This window comes from Schistocerca serialis, chromosome 4 (assembly GCF_023864345.2).
Source record: "Schistocerca serialis cubense isolate TAMUIC-IGC-003099 chromosome 4, iqSchSeri2.2, whole genome shotgun sequence".
NCBI lineage: Eukaryota > Metazoa > Arthropoda > Insecta > Orthoptera > Acrididae > Schistocerca > Schistocerca serialis.
The window spans coordinates 316,951,882-316,969,722 of record NC_064641.1 but is presented as its reverse complement, the minus strand read 5'-3'; the positions used below and the strand labels follow the sequence as shown (position 1 = coordinate 316,969,722).

Below are 17,841 nucleotides of genomic sequence, written 5' to 3'. Positions count from 1 at the left end.
GATAAACAATCACAATAAACTCCAAGTTTGGTGCTAAATGAAATTACTTCCACCTTGAAGTTAGGGCATGTACAACTCACTTGTTAATTAAGGAAATACAAACTGTTCATTAACAGATAAAATTATCAATTTATGGATAAATAACTTACAACATGCACTATAGTTACTATTAGCCAGAAAAGAAAAATGGAACAGCAAAAAAGTTCTGATGTTCCAGTATCTGGCATCTTCAATCAAATTTCTTAGGATTACTCATTAAAAAAATCATTAAGCACTTGAAGAAATCTGAAAACACAATCCAAAGATATTTAAAAAAAGCTATAAACATAGCATAAATGGTGCTGGAATGAAGATAGGCAATAATTATAACTAATGTGTGATTTAATTACATTTATCTTTATAAAAAAATATGTTGTTTACAGTGCCTTAAATGTTATGAGCCTCAAGCTGGATACTTTATTTGTACCCTTGCATTGCATGTGCAAGTACATGCCAGTGTCATCAAATCTGAATACTCAAGCTCAAGCATGAAAGTATGTACACCACCCAGTATCACTACATGCTAGTACTATTTTGTATCATAATGTACGTGTTCATATTTCTTGATTAGCACATTTTTCTCCTATAATGTCTGACAAACAAGCAATTAAAATCAAGTAAATTGTTAGTTCAGAAATGAATGTAACAGATGAACTGCTTCCAGTATCTGAAAAGAGTGTGACACCAGCAAAAGTGTACCAATACCTGGAAGTTAAAGAAAGACATCAAAATTGGCAAATGTTACAACTAATATGTGAGTGGATTACTCTACAAAATTGAAATAGGAAAGTGACTCTTATTATAGTTACATACTGAAGAGTTTTAACAAATCTGTCATTATAAAAAGTCTGCTAAAATATCTTTAATGGAGTATGGTGTAATTATTGCAACAATAGCCATAATGGCTACATGAAAGTTGAACTACATATTAGTAATGTTTTTCCCTTATATGTTTGCCTCCATCTCATATTTCTGTCTGAATTATACAGAACATCTGTATACATTTTTCTTTTTTATTTCAAAATCATTGGGGAAAAGGAAGTGATAGTGTATTTGTTTCTCTTAGGAATTTTCTGTTCAAAATTACATTGTTGTGACACTAAATTTTAACTGTCCTATCTTTCCTTGGATGGAAAATAGCATGTAACTTCAGAACAAAGATGCTGCACTGGTTAGTTGTACTGATATCACCTGGCCAGTACAATTGCTGGCACTAGATCTGCATCTTGTGGATTACCTAGATGCTGGGCTGCAGGTACTTCTCTTCGGGAGGCACCAGCTTTCTGGTAAGCTGCATGCACACCATCAATAGTGGCACTGTGATCTTGGACCATTTCTTCACCTATGATCACTAATTTTGTAAAATTAAAACTATCTGCTTCTTCTACACTTCATGGTTTAGTCACTTGTACCTGTTAAATCTTCACTTTTCACAGCCACCTCATTCTATGTCTTCTTACATCCTTTCTTCCTATTGGCTAGTAATGTGTAGTCTGAGGTGGGATTCTCTCTATGATCATTCCTTGTAGGTGATGTTTCCACAATGTTTTACTTTCTTCAGTGTTTTCATCAATATTATAAATATCTAGTTGATTCCTAATATACTCATATCTTATATGGTCTTCCCTGGTAGCATCTCCAACTTTTCAAAGAAATCTCATTATTGTTGTTTGCAGATTATCTTTACTACATTTTTAGGAGTCTGTGACTCACTTTCAAATAAAAATGCAGGGATAGCCATGGTTTTATAAAATCTTAATTTTGTTTTTGAATGTTTTGTTTATCATACTGCATATTGATTGATATTTGTTAATATAATTTTCTACATTCTTGTCCATATCACAGCTTATGTCACATACCAAAAAATTAAAAATGGAGACCTGCTCAAATGGAGTATTATCTGCTATTATTTTTGAGCAGGTGGGGTATTTCCCATGTTGAGCTGTGATGTTATTTAAGCTCTTCTAGAGTGTTAGTCCTTCTAATTTTCCTCTTTAACTCAATTTTTGTGATCCCTCTGCTGCAATCTTTTTTCTGGAGTTACTCAGATGGCTCATTACTATTGGAAGGAAGTATTGTGTCCCTAAAATGGAGAATTTACGATGTGTGTGTGTATAAGCATTATTCACCATAGTACTGAATTGTCCACAGTAAAAAATATGAAAATTTCAAGAATAATTATCCGTTTCTCTTAGGTTCACAAAAAACTGACAGTTTTGCATGCTGAAGCTGTGGATCTACCTAATTTTTTAATAGAGTCTCAAACACACTACTGATCAGCTCTCCAGGTAAGGATGATTGTTTTTGAATGAAAGCATTTTTATTTAGGTGGTTGTCATTCTAACAAGTAAGTGTGAACAAAAGCTGTTTGTACTAATTTTCTTATTCAAACTCTTTTGCCAATTTGATTTTGCATGTTACTGCCCATCATCTGTGGCTAGAGTACTTACATTGAGGAGCCAAAACATCACAACCACTGCCCACAGCAAGAGTGAATGCCGTCAGGTGCTGTTTTGGGCAAGTAAAACAGTAAGGAAAGTATATAAATGGAGCATACATGACTGGAAAACATTTTTTCAGACACAAATTAAAAAAGTTCCACTCTACTAGTCTCATCACAGTTTTTGGGTTTCTTTTCCTTGATCATTGGGCAAACTTCAGAACTAGATACTCCCATCCAAGCTTCCCAACTGGAATTGCCTCTGCCTCAGTCCTAGAGCTTGTTAGCATATTTGGCTGCAAAGATCTAAGTTCTACAACAGCGTGCCTAGCCCTCACAATTTGAGAAAGAAAAGATACAAAAAATATTTTGTGACAATACGAGTTGAAAGTTTCAAAAAGGGCATGTTGTTATGGCCTGACACCTGTGTATGAGCATCTTGTAAATGGGTAAGATGGTAGGCTGTTTGTGTGCTGCTCTTATGAGCACCTACAGAAAGTGGTTGCTGGAGGATGAAATCTCAAATAATTGATGGACGTCCTCACCTGATCAAAGAACTTGGGGTATGGAGCTATGTCCCTTCTTGAGAAGCCCAATAGATGGTTGATCTGATGGTAAGCACAGTGCTTTGAAGGGCACTGTGTGTTCCCATGTTGAGCCAATGACATCATCAGTTATGACTGGAGTGGGCAGTGGGCATGGGACCATCAAAATTTGGCCATAGAGCAATGGGAACATGTTTTCTGATAAGAAAGATGATGTTTCTTGACACACCAGACTGATGGATGCAGCTTAATATGCCACTGTAATCAGGTAAATAGCTGCTTGAGACAATCACTGTGCCACAGATGTAGGTCAGTGAGCATGGCAGTCACATGCTACAGGGACGTTCAACTGGGCTTCTGGCACCTGTGGTATTAATCAAAGGAACCATGAAAGCTGTGGGCTATGTCAACACTGTTGTGGACCACCTGCCTTTTCTTCATATTTGATGTCTTCTCCAATGGCCACAGCAGCTTCCATAAGGATAACAGTATGAACCAAAAGGCCAGAATTGTGCCAAAGTGGTTTTAGGTGTGTGACAGTGACTGCACATCAATGTATTAGCCACCATATTCATCTGGTTTGAACCCAATATAACATATGTGGGACACTATCAGCTGCCAGCTCCTAGCCAACAGACTCTCAGTTCGTAACATATGGCAGTTGCACTATTCGTGCACAGACAGCTTGTGCCACACACTTCTCAAAACCCACCAAGGACTTGTCAAATCCACACCACACAAAATTGCTTCTGTATTATATGCCTAAGTTGGATCTGTATGCTATTGAGCAAGCAGTCATAATGTTTTGGCTCATCATATATAGTTAATGGGACTTGTAAAATGCATCATCTATATAGTCTCTTATTATAAGTTCTTTTGAACACCTTCTATTATACTGTTATAGGAAACAACCTGCCACAAAGTGATTGGATTATTCATGTTATGGCTTCTGTGTACCAAAATAACCATTGTGCTAAGAAAATAACCATTCACATTGTCACTTGTCTCTACATGTAAATGCAAACAATGAATTGAAATTTGAAAAGTGACAATGTAGGTCAGCATGGACTATGTAGATATGAGAATAATGAAACACGTGGAATGTGTTTTAACAAGCACCTGCTACCACTGCTTGTCAATATGAAAAAGAAAGTTTGGTTTTATTTTGAATGAGTGTAGCTTTTCCAGCTGATGGCCAGCAGCTGTAGCTAGGTAGCACTGTAAAAACTTTTAATGAGTAGCTGGCCATCCTAAATCTGCACCGGTGGTGATTTGTGTAGTGATAGCATTTTGGTAGAAATAGTGCAATATGAAACTGAAACTATCTTGTAATCATTCAGTAAATCCCTAAAATAGCAGCTTCAGATTTTGCAGTTAGAAGTCTTACTGGGAAGTAAGACTAAGTGGACAAGTTGCCAAAAGATTCCTCATAATTTTTTGCTTAGTTCTCAGCCTCTCAGTTTGCTTTATGACATTTTCCATCTCATCATATTTTGTATTTAATTTTTCATTTAAAACACCTGATATCAAGTTAATTTGCTTAGTGTATTTTATTATTTGACCATTCCTCTAAATCTTACCCTATATGTTACTTTCCTTTGAAGAGTTAAGCAGATGTGTCATTAACTTGTTCCCCATTCTTCTGAGGTTTTATCACAGATATCTTTCCTATCATATCTTTTAACACTTCTCCATTTCATACTTTACCTTTCCCATTAATTTTAAAAATGTATATTACAAAATCTCACTTCCATGACAATATTTGGCACCAGTAAAGTTCTTTAGTTAAATTTCATGTTTAGTTTCCTTTATATTATCCTTCAACACTTAAAGCATAAAATGTTATGGGCTTTTTACCCTACCAATTATGATCAACAGTTTTCTGGTGTTTTCTTTCATAATTTTGGGTATCAAATTAACTGAAAACAAGCAATAATTTAATGAGCTCTAAAACTGTTGTACAGATATATATGCTGATTTCCTCTAACAACCATACATGTATATTAGAGGGAGTTGGTAAAGAGGTGGGTTTTTTAAACTATTTTAGATATCTGAAGCATGCACATGTCTATAAAGAACAATTACAATACTGTATGGTACTATTGGTCTAGAGAAAGCATGTAAATTATTAAGAACATGTAAGTCCACAGCAGATGATCATCTTCAGCTTCCACAGAATATATAGATACCTATTTTGAAAATATTTGTGTTAATCGTTACATAACTTCAGAATAAATAGCAGAGCGAATCATTCTCTGTGATAGTGTGTGATGAGTGAAATAAAAAAGTGAGACAACAAACCTTTGACTGGGTTTGATCCCTCTGGATTCCAGCTCCTTTTGCAGTTGCCTGATCTTTAGACGGGCTAAGTCGAGCTCGTGTTTGACCTTCCAGAGGTGCGTGTCACAGAGCGGATCTGAACAGCGATGATGTCTTAGCAGGTCCTGTGCTTCATAGACTGCTCCGCGGAAGGTCAGTGATTTGCCCATACTCTAAGAAGTGAAAGTAATGTGCAAAATGACATTTATTTCAGTTTTTATGCATGTCACATGGACAGAATACATATGGTATGCTGAGACTTAGTGAGGTTATACTTTTGGCACAATACAGCTGGTGTGTAGGGATTTCAGAAAGTAAGTTACACATGTCTCCCTTGCTAAGAGTACTGTGCAACAAAAGCAGTGCACTGCCAGGAGAGAGTAAATGTTTTGGGTTACCTGCAAACGCAGTTTTGCTACAGACGGATAATAGTTGCATCCCAGTTTGCAATTGAAATTCCACTGCATGTGGGAAAATACTTTGAAGCTGCAGTAAGCAGGGCAGTACGATTCTTATGGGGAAAACATCTTAATTTCACATAGATTCACAGTGAAATACTAGTGGCATGTGGAACAGCTGCAATGCTGTGTCCAGTCACAGTGAAATAATGCCATCAATTTGACGAAGGCCCCACAGATGCTAGTGATGCTGATTGGGAAGAAGACCGTCTACATTGACCAGAGACAATAATTTCCAGGCAGTCTTTTCATCATCTGGGGGCAAAGAGATTTTCCAACAATGAAGATATCCATACAACAATTCTTGAATGGCACAATGGTCAAGGAGCAGATTTCAGTTGTTGAGAGATTGAATGATTGGTAGGATCTTCCAACCATTGTTTACAACAACTTGGTGACTATGTATGAAAACAATGTCATGTATCTGTTCCACTTTAAAGTGTAGTGCAGCATTAAGTAAAAGTTACTTGGCCCGTCATAATAATGTGTAACTTACTTCTTGAAGTTGTCTCCGGTACAGGCTAATAAATTGCAGTCTAGTGATTCATACAGAATATAAAATTAATTTTTTTACCACCTAAGAGTAACTGCTTCTGTCCAAAACATTATAAATATAAGCTTGTGCACGTAAATGGTTGCTCACTGTACAGTTCATAGATTCAAACACCATGACATTTGCACTACTTTCAGGCAATTTCTAAACCATTTTATAAAAAGTGCAGTAAGGCCTATTGTTGGTTTTTTTGACATGTATCAGTATTTCATAATGTTAGCTAACAAAAAATATGCAAGTGGAAACATAACAGTCCGAAATCATATTTTTTTGTTAGGGGACACGAACACCTGTGACAATCGCAAACATTGAAGTGCAGACAACATAACATTGGCAAGCCATTGTACAACAGCAAACATGAATGCATTGCCAAACACGTTCATACAGCCTAGCACCTTAGGGAAGCCATTAACATAGACAAAAGTCACACGTCAATCTACACTGAAGGGTCGATTTTACAATCAAATTTATCTTTATGATGATGACTTGACATGTTACGGGAATGGTATCCCTGAAGTTTGTCCAGAAGCCATCAGTGGCGCCTAGTAACAATGATAAATACCCAACTAATAAACCATACACCCAAGCATATACTGTCGTTGCTGGCAAGGACAATACGTATGCAGACCCAATATCTGTCCAAAATGTCACAGAGAATTTTTCCCCTCTCCCCTAAACCTCTATGCTTCAAAAACTTTGCCCTGCTATTTCCTAGATGGGACTATGTTAATGAGTGTAAGAACCCAGATGTTTAGACAACAGGACAATCTGACTCCTGTGAAACCTCGACAGCAACTAACCTTTTTTTGCAGAGGTGACAGTAGATCAGTTGGTCCTAGCCATTCTGAGACTTTACCCCTGAGTGCAATCAAATATTTATTACTAACACACCCACCCCACTCGTCCCCCTATCCCCACACCATCACCAGTATTAATGCCTAACTAAACTTTAGAGTGAAAAAGAATATTCTTTGAACACTTTCATTTTTAAAATGAAGGAAGGTAAATGAATTTAGTTATTGTATTAAACTATGGACTAATTAGTTAGCGTGACAACTGGTATGTAACAACCTTTTCTCTTTTTTGAATGGTGGATATATGTTTGTTGTTGTTTTTCAGAAAAAGAGCTAACTTTCGATAATGAGGATAGACACCTGTTACAAAACATGCCTCCTCTGCAACTCTCCTCTCCCAAGCGGTACTTGCCCCACACCCTGCACCCCCATATAAAATTAACCAAACTGAAATATGTGCATTGTTGTTAGGCCTACATGTTTGTCGGACTCCATACTTCTGAACTGGCAGAAATCGGAAGACTTCTCTTTGTCTTATCACTGCCACTAATTACAATAGTAATAACAATAACAATAGTAACAATAGCAATCGGTACGCAAGCGACAGCTTGCGCACTCTAATATGTTCCCAAAACGCCGCGCATAAAAACGGGATTCTTCCGGGGCTCATACCTCGAGTCAAATGTGTCGGATAAGCCTTAGGCTAGGGAACAGTTCTATACGCAAAACAAGGATCGTCTTAGTATCGCTATGCTACAGTACGGAGTCAAAGTATGTAGACACTTCCTCCTGCTTAGGCAAATGGAGCGAATCGGTTGGTTCCTTTTTTGCATTTGGTGTCGCTTACTGTGGGACTCAAGAGGCTTATGCAGGCACCATCAGTTTATGGGCTGTTTGTTAAAAATTCTCCTAAAAACGTTTTAACAATTTTTGCGTGCCAAAACAAAGACGCGGATTCCAAGATGGCTATGCACAGCAAATGGCTCAAATTTTTTACGATATAGTACTAAGATACCGATATCGAGCAACCTTGAAAATTTTCTTAATATGTTTAACCGTTTCTGAGATACAGAGGTTCACAGTTACCCTACTTGTACAGGTAAAATACGCACGTAGAATCCGGAATGAGGCGAAAACGAAGTCTGTAAAGTGACGTAGCACGGAGAGATACGCTGCGAAGTGACTCCATTATCATCAGAGGGGTTCTGGGAACCCCATGGTGTAGTACTGAAGTACAAGCAAAATTTTTTTTCATGTATAATCCAGTTGGAGATGTAAAATCAGTTTTACATTGTTTCAGTTTCACGTAAGCTATCAAAATTTTACAGACTCATAAAGTTCTTTTCATATGAGTGATATGCTCTGTTGTGGCAGGGAAAAGAAGGGAACTAGCAGAAAAATGCTCCTTTCGGAGCACAAAAAAGGCGAATGTGCTCCTGTCTAAAATTTTGAGGAAATTTTTTTTAAAGTGCTGAGGAAGACAGAATGAGGCAGCTGGCATCTCACTTTTCAGCCAGAGTCAAAAATAGGGGCATGTTTGCCATTTTTGTGGTTCGATAAGAGCATTTTTCCGCTGGTTGGAATGTGAATAGTCATAGGACTAGTGATAGCAATAAGAATAGCAACAGTTCGGTAGTAGTAATAATAAATGTATGTAGCGGGTGGGCTGTGTGGCAAAGATGATGTTCATATTTTCGTTTCACATGCTATAACCTCCACAGCGTCGTGTCACACATTAGTGTTAGTATTGAAGGAAAAAATCATTGGGGACTTACGTAATCAGTATTATTTCCTTGTGAAATAGTGATAATCAGTACACCCCCAATTCTTTAAAGAAACGGAGTTCCTTTGACGTTGAAGGTGAGAAAAAGTTTGGGTAAGTTTTGAAATTATGCTTAAAGGTTGTTGGAAGTCGCGAAACGTTCTCATTATGAAACACCAGATAAATATAGTCTGGCTAATTTAGTCTCTGTTTTAAGCAAAAGTAAGTTTTCACGCATATTGATGTTTATGACGTTATTTCTCTTGAACTATGTGTCATACAGTGATATAATTTTGCACGTACATGCAGCTGTACCATATGGATACTGTCTGCAAATTGTGTTGCGAACAAAGTCTGTAGGAAAGAAGTAATAAATTAAAATGTTATGTCTGATGCTTCAGTTCTACAACGAAAATGTAGTAGCGCAAGTGATAAACTTTTCTCCTTTTATCATTTTGTGGGAATGTCAGCAAGAGAAAGTTTCGAAATTACGTGTAAAACTTGTTGAAAATCGGTAAGTGCTGACGTTCTCAAATACTGGATGAATAAAGTCCGGGAAACTGCATGTCGTCAGTCACGTTGCCTGAAGACGAACGCACAGTTTGTAACTGTAATATTGTCTTATTGTGTTGAATATTTAACACAAGATTATACCCGTCAGGGGTTATTTCCTCCCAGTTGGGTACCAATGCAGTAGTGCTTAAATTATAGGTGGCGGAACCATAATTTCTTATAACCAACGTAATAAAACCAAAACATTTAATATGAGCAATAGGCGATACCGTCTGTCCCCGTAGCAGTGTCACCTTGCTCTCTAACTCTGCTCGATACACATCGGTCGAGTCGAAAATCTTCGTTACTATGACGTCATGTTTTCAGTTGCTGCTAGCCGCAACTGCAGCATGTCCCTGCCCACCACATCACGCTGGTCATTCCTTGTTACGTCCACTGGTGCCGGTGCAGCTGCAAATAATAGTTATGTTACGATTTAATACACGTGTAGTATTTTAAATCTCTAGTGCCGATTTGTTCCACGGAGTTAGAAAAAAATAACGCTGGAAGGTCGTTTTTCAGTTTCCCTATACGCCCATCCATTTTTGCACTCAATCCTGTAGTGTTACACACTTTATTAAGACGTTTCAGCCTTTTAATTTTGATCTGGTGACCAAAGATATAGGTGGTTTTGCAGAGCATCCCACATTTTAAACTTTTAATGAGTTCGTGCACTTTCTTCTGTTGAGAGAACCAGTAGTAGTTGCCTCAATTGCCGCTAGCATTCAGGAGAGACTTCTTTTCAAAGTTATGCATATTAGCCAATTATATTAATGACCTCTTGTCGGCCCGTGTTATTTTTCCATACGCGACAAGAGGTACCTTTTTCTAGGCTCGGTAGTCATTGCTTTGACGACGAATATGAGTGTTTTATTTATTTCGATATTGCTTTATGTTCGATCGTCGCTTGTAGAGGGCGAAGTGAAGTGCATTAAATTGCAAATAAATAAATAAATAAATAAAAATAAAAAACAAAATATATGGTTTTGAGGCTAACCATGTTTTTCGACGATACTGAACTATTGACTTTGTCGACAAGAGGTTCCTTTTTGCTTTCCGCCTCACTTTTGCTATCATATACTCCTACAATTATGAAGTACGTGTCTCAGTAATTGTGAATAAAATGAGCTTGTCCATGAGCGTGTTGCAGTTTTATTTTCCGGCAGTGTATACCACAAACCTTTTTGGGATCCTGTATCATTTTCCAGTTCCATCCCCATTCTCCCGAAGAGGGCATATACGTAATGTCAGTAATTTACACCAATTTAAACTGCTGCTTTGACTTTGTATTTTCTGGTTATCTGGATTCGAATACACCGAAGATTTTTTGTGCAGCAAATTAGTAATTTGCACTAATTTAAACTATTGTTTTGACATTGTTTACGTTGGGCCTCACCAGCAGGTAGAATGAAGGAAACATGTTGGATTAAAAGCTAATGTACCATCACAGTTTGCACATAATACAAACTAGAGGCACATGATAGGAACGAAATTGCTATCGTAATTATGGAATAATTAACGATTAAAGTTCCGATACTTCTAGTCGTCAAGAGAAAGCTGTTTTTATGCTTTATTAAATAAAAAACTATTGTATCCCTAATAGAAATATGACATCATGTTTTTTCAGTCCGAATTAAGCATACTCATGTTTTAATTGGTGTTAACAGAACTGTAATTACGACCATATAGAATTGAAAAATTTTACTCGTACAAAATTTAATTAATTGAATCTAGGTCTTTTATTCAATAAAAGTAATTGCTCTGTTCACCTGTAAATGGTAGGATGATATTCTTTTAACTCAGTAAAATAGTATGTGCAAATTAACGAGATACATTGTCGTAATGATAAAACATGTAATTTATGGTCTTAATAGAAACAGATTATGTCCTGTCTTTGTATGAAATTATTCATTTTTAATTCATGTAAATTTCTGCGTGATTTGGGAAGATGTATGTAAAAATTTTAATCGTATAAATCCAAAATTGAATATGTAACAATGACAGTAATTGTTTAAAACCATATAAATACCGAGTGATCAAAAAGTCAGTATAAATTTGAAAACTGAATAAATCACTGAATAATGTAGATAGAGAGGTACAAATTGACACACATGCTTGGAATGACATGGTGTTTTATTAGAACCCAAAAAAGTTCACAAAATGTCCGACAGGTGGCGCTGGACAGCAAAACGTCAGTGACTGCGCATGACAATTGTGTATAAACGGAGCTGTAATGAGAGAGAGAGTATCAGATGCGCCAGCAGTTCCTGAAAAGGCGCTTTAAGTGAAGCTGTATTATCAGAATGGGGAATGTGCTAGTTCGGCGTTACGATCCTATCGCCATAGGAAGGGGATTCGAACGGGAAAAGGTCCGTTGACAAATGCACCTGTGGCGAGAATGATTTCGAAGTTCGAAGCCACGGGTTGTTTAGACGATAGGCCCCGTAGTGGCCGACTGAGCACAAGGCGTAATGCTGCTGAAACAGTTCAGGAAGAAATGGAGACTCTAGCAGGTTTGAAGCGGGAACGTGTTGTATCTCCGCTTACAGTCGCTCATGTGCAGTGAACCGGCTTTATCGCCGCGCCCACGCACTGTGCTCAAGGGTGAGGCTTTGTGGCAATAAACGACTAGAGCGGTTTCGGGACAGGACACATTTATTTTTCCTACCGTTACAATAAATGACAAATAACATTCTTCGCTAATGTCCGTCTATACAGGTGCGTTGCACTGGCGGCACGGCTCGATCACCGATCCCGGAGGGTGTACACTCCAGTGAGGAGCCGTGGCGCGACCGCGTGGACCGAGCGGGACAAAAGGCCGCGTCACAGAATGTTCTGCTCCTGGCGCGACCGGAGGTGCCGTAACGTCCGCGAAGAAGCGAAAGACACTTTAACGGCGACTGCGTTTACGACCGCGCGTACGCATTTACGGCGGAGTCACGTTGACTCGACGCACGTGGTCCGCGGCGGAAGAACTGGGAGACGTGTGTCGCGTCGCGTCGACTAGCTCGCACTGGTTGCCTGCTTTGTTCCCGTGCGGTCCGGTGTGCGACGCACCGTTGCCGAAATTCTGCGTAACGGTACAGCTGCCCCTAATTGTGTCGGCAGTGCCGTAGTTCAGCCCTTCGTGCGTTGGACGGTGCTGCCGCCACACGTTCGTCTATGTACGGGGAAGTCAGTGCTCGTGCAGACGCACGTCGCATCGGCATTCCATACACTACTGTTTGGTTGTAACTGAGGCGTACCCTCCGATGCTATCCGTACATAATCCATCGGCATCATGAACTGTTACCTGGCGATTTAGTGAAGCGGAGGGCATTTGCGGTGTGGGCGTTTCAAAAGATGGCGGAAGATGACGATTGGTTTAGTAACGTGTTGTGGACCGACGAAACTCATTTCACGCTCCGAGGGTCTGTTAACGCCCACAACTGCAGAATTTGGGCTACAGAAAATCCTAGAACTGTCGTGGAAACTCCATTGCACGACGAGAAAGTCACGGCATGGGTTGGATTTACCACATCTACGGTTATCGGGCCTTTTTTCTTCGAGTAAATGCGTGATTCTGGTTTTGTAACTGCTACCGTGACGGGTGGGAGGTACGCCGGTATGTTACAGAATCGCATCATCCCCAGCCTGGCTGATAAACACCTGCTGGAACGCACGATGTTTGTGAAGGATGGCGTTCCATCCCACATTGCTAGACGCGTGAAAGATTCTTGCGCGCGTCGTTTGGTGATGATCGTGTGCTCAGCCGCCACTTTCGTCATGCTTGGCCTCCCAGGTCCCCAGACCTCAGTCTGTGCGATTATTGGCTTTGGGGTTATCTGAAGTCGCAAGTGTATCGTGATCGACCGACATCTCTAGGGATCCTCAAAGACAACATCCGACGCCAATGCCTCACCATAACTCCGGACATGCTTTACAGTGCTGTTCACAACATTATTCCTCGACTACAGCTATTGTTGAGGAATGATGGTGGACATATTGAGCATTTCCCGTAAAGAACTTCATCTTTGCTTTGTCTTACTTTGTTATGCTAATTATTGTTATTCTGATCAGTTGAAGCGCCATCTGTCGGACATTTTTTTGAACTTTTGTATTTTTTTGGTTCTAATAAAACCCCATGTCATTCCAAGCATGTGTGTCAATTTGCACACCTCTATCTACATTATTCCGTGATTTATTCAAATTTACACAGACTTTTTGATCACCCGGTACAGGCGATTTGCACGCCGCCATAGGTCAGTCTTGGACCGAATTTTGTTTCAACAGCATGTAGTCAGACTTTGTACATTCGCCGCCGCCGAACATCTAGCGTGCGAAATAAAATTCTCTGTGAGCAAGAAGTACTGAAAGTTATTTCTATCATTGCATGATTCCCGTGTGGCGATGCAGTAACATCAAGATGAACCTACGGCAGCATTAAGAAGCAGCACCCCGGATTACACAAGATACGTATTATTTAATGCTATGACGTGGTGTATTAATCATAATTTTTCTTGTATTAAGCAACGATACACTTCCCAAACTTGACCCACAAAAACATTTTTGGCATGTCATATTACAGGTTTCAGTATAACGTTTGAGACAAGTGTGTGTGGAAGGTACTCACGAGGCTGATGAGGGCGCAGCAGCCGCCGCGGTCGGTCTTGGCGAGGTGCTTGCGCACGTACTTGAAGTAGAGGTGCTCGAGCAGCAGCAGCACGGCGGCCAGCAGAATGCCCGACATGAGCAGCAGGAACGCCGACAGGAACTGCTCCAGCGCCAGCGGGTCACTCGACTTGTGCTCCTGCTTACCGGGCTTGCACGTGCCCGTCATCCAGTAACGTCGCAGGCGCTCCAGGTCCCCTGCAGACAATACGGTCAGACACACAGTCACAAGCACTACTCGACAAGGCGAAACGTAGACCGGATAGAGCAGGAATTAGCTTGCTCGCGTGACGAACCGTCTTCTTAACTGTTCTCTCAAAAAACTGCAAAACAGTGTAGGCGGCAGAAAACAAACGTCAAAATGCATTTGACACGAAAGTTTTCCGAGTATCATACCGCGTCATACAGTAAAAAACTATATTGGAGAAACCAACGTTTCGGCCACGGTTACGGGGCCCTTCTTCCAGGACTACTGATGTGTTTAGCTGTGAGGTGTCGCTTATATCTTGTCACTGCCGCTCACTGAGCATGACGTTACGTCATAATTTTGAGAGGTCGTAGTTACGATTGGTCACATGAGTTAGAAGGAGCGAGAACTTCATTATACACTACTGGCCATTAAAATTGCTACACCATGAAGAAATTCAGATGATAAACGGGTATTCATTGGACAAATATATTATACTAGAACTGACATCTGAGTGCATTTTCACGCAATTTGGGTGGATAGATCCTGAGAAATCAGTACCCAGAACAACCACCTCTGGCCGTAATAACGTCCTTGGTACGCTTGGACATTGAGTCAAACAGAGCTTGGATGGCTTGTACAGGTACAGCTGCCCATGCAGCTTCAACACGATACCACAGTTCATCAAGAGTAGTGACTGGCGTATTGTGACGAGCCAGTTGCTCGGCCACCATTGACCAGACGTTTTCAATTGGTGAGAGATCTGGAGAATGTGCTGGCCAGGGCAGCAGCCGACCATTTTATGTATCCAGAAAGGCCCGTACAAGACCTGCAACATGCGGTCGTGCATTATCCTACTGAAATGTAGGGTTTTGCAGGGATCGAATGAAGGTTAGAGCCACGGGACGTAACACATCTGAAATGTAACGTCCACTGTTCAAAGTGCAGTCAATGCGAACAAGAGGTGACCGAGACGTGTAACCAATGGCACCCCATACCATCAAGCCGGGTGATACGCCAGTATGGCGATGACGAATACACGCTTGCAATGTGCGTTCACCACGATGTCGCCAAATACGCATGCGACCATCATGATGCTATAAACAGAACCTGGATTCATCCGAAAAAAATGACGTTTTGCCATTCGTGCACTCAGGTTCGTCGTTGAGTACACTAACGCAGGCGCTTCTGTCTGTGATGCAGCGTCAAAGGTAACCGCAGCCATGGTCTCGAGCTGATAGTCCATGGTGCTGCAAACGTCATCGAACTGTTCGTGCAGATGGTTGTTGTCTTGCAAACGTCCCCACCTGTTGACTCAGGGATCGAGACGTGGCTGCACGATCCGTTACAGCCATGCGGATAAGATGCCTGTCATCTTGACTGCTAGTGATAAGAAGCCGTTGAGATCCAGCACGGCGTTCCCTATTACCCTCCTGAACCCACCGATTCCATATTCTGCTAACAGTCAGTCATTGGATCTCGACCAACGCGAGCAGCAAAATTGCGATACGATAAACCGCAATCGCGATAGGGTACAATCCGACCTTTATCAAGGTCGGAAACATGATGGTACGCATTTAAGCTCCATACACTAGGCAATCACAACAACGTTTCACCAGGCAACGCCGGTCAAGTGCTGTTTGTGTATGAGAAATCGGTTGGAAACTTTCCTCATGTCAGCACGTTGTAGGTGTCGCCACCGGCGCCAACCTTGTGTGAATGCTCCTGAAAAGCTAATCATTTGCATATCACAGCATCTTCTTCCTCTCGGTTAAATTTCGCGTCTGTAGCACGTCATCTTCGTGGTGTAGCAATTTTAATGGCCAGTAGTGTAATTGGTTGCTACGGTGCAGGGAGTGGGGATCTGCTGTTGTCCAGTGCTTCTTGCATTGTTTGCTGTGGCTGACACTCATCGGCGATGAGGCGTGGGCAGACGCATTCCGCGCGGCGGCAGTTACCCGCCGTTTGAGCGCTCGCGTCACGTGTTGTTGGTGCGGTCTGTCGCTCTCTGAGGGCTGACAGCGAGGATGGGGCAAGCTTGTATCCATCCTCGCTGATCATGTTGTGGCCGGCCGAAGTGGCCGTGCGGTTAAAGGCGCTGCAGTCTGGAACCGCAAGACCGCTACGGTTGCAGGTTCGAATCCTGCCTCGGGCATGGATGTTTGTGATGTCCTTAGGTTAGTTAGGTTTAACTAGTTCTAGGGGACTGATGACCTCTGCAGTTGAGTCCCATAGTGCTCAGAGCCATTTGAACCATTTTTGTTCATGTTGTTAGAATGTTTTATTCTTCTACGGTTTCTCTGATCTTGCGTTTCGCCAAAGCCGGCTGCTTAGCCAGTACGCGGGTTTCGTTAAACTTGATTTCCTTGTCGCAGTCTTGTCGGTGTTCGACCACTACAGACTTACGCAAGACGAATGTAGCGCTCGTGCTCTCGTCGGCGTGTTCCTATCAGCCTGCGACCAGTAGGAGAAAAACGGTAAGCCACGCCTCACCCGCCGATGAGCACCAATCGTAGCAAACAGTGCAAGAAGCAATGGACAACAGCAGATCCCCACTCCCTCCACCGTATCAACCTATTACAATAATGTTCTCGCTCCTTCCGCTTCAAGTGACCAATCATAACTATGACCTTTTAAAACTATGACTTTACGCCACGTTCAGTGAACGGCAATGACAAATTATAAGCGACTCCTCACAGCTATGCACATCAGTAGTCCCAGAAGCAAGTTACTGTTACTGTGGGCGAAACATTGGTTTCTTCGGTATAGGTTTTTACTTTATGACGCGGTACAATACTCACAAAACCTTTATTTCAGCTGACTCTGGTCACGGAAGCCTATGCAGTCATGTCAGAATGCACTGCTCGCATATGCAAAAGATTCACTTTCAGCTGACTCTGGTCACGGAAGCCTATGCAGTCATGTCAGAATGCACTGCTCGCATATGCAAAAGATTCACGTTTCAGCACTGCCGCAGAGGTAAGTAGGAATGACGACATTAGCATTCAGTGTACAGGGTATCCCAGTTACCTTGTCATCACAAGATGGCTTTTTATAAAATATTATAAAAACAGTTTTGATAACATAAAACCACTTTCATTCATACTACGGTCGCAGGTTCGAATCCTGCCTCGGGCATGGATGTGTGTGATGTCCTTAGGTTAGTTAGGTTTAAGTAGTTCTACGTTCTAGGGGACTGATGACCACAGATGTTAAGTCCCATAGTGCTCAGAGCCATTTGAACCATTTTTATTCATAAGTGGTAACTGGTTTCGGCCCGATGTGGATACTCCAGCCACTAAGTGTGGAGATGACGGCACGGAGCAGGAATTGAGTACCACATCTCGACTGCTCAGTGGGTGGTATCCACAGTCCTTGCTCCAAGCCGTCGTCTCCACCACACACCATCACTGGAGTTCCGAACGAAGATGATTCACATCGGGTCGAAGCCGCTCACCACTTACGAAAAAAAAATCTTTTAAGGTGGTTAAGTCTGTTCTGTATAATATTTTATTACTGTGATGCATCTATGCAAACTCAAG

General features: G+C 41.1%; 1 protein-coding gene across 1 annotated transcript in view; it reads right to left on the bottom strand.

Moving 5' to 3' along the window:
* The window catches only part of LOC126474415 (glutamate receptor ionotropic, NMDA 2D-like), a 580,517-nt gene that overhangs the window by 89,578 nt on the left and 473,098 nt on the right, over window positions 1-17,841 (bottom strand). The window contains exons 10-11 of the mRNA XM_050101884.1: window positions 14,075-14,310; window positions 5,326-5,516 (exon numbers count right to left, since the gene is read on the bottom strand). Of these exons, the coding sequence (XP_049957841.1) occupies window positions 5,326-5,516; window positions 14,075-14,310 (427 nt within the window). The remainder of the gene's footprint in view (window positions 1-5,325; window positions 5,517-14,074; window positions 14,311-17,841) is intronic.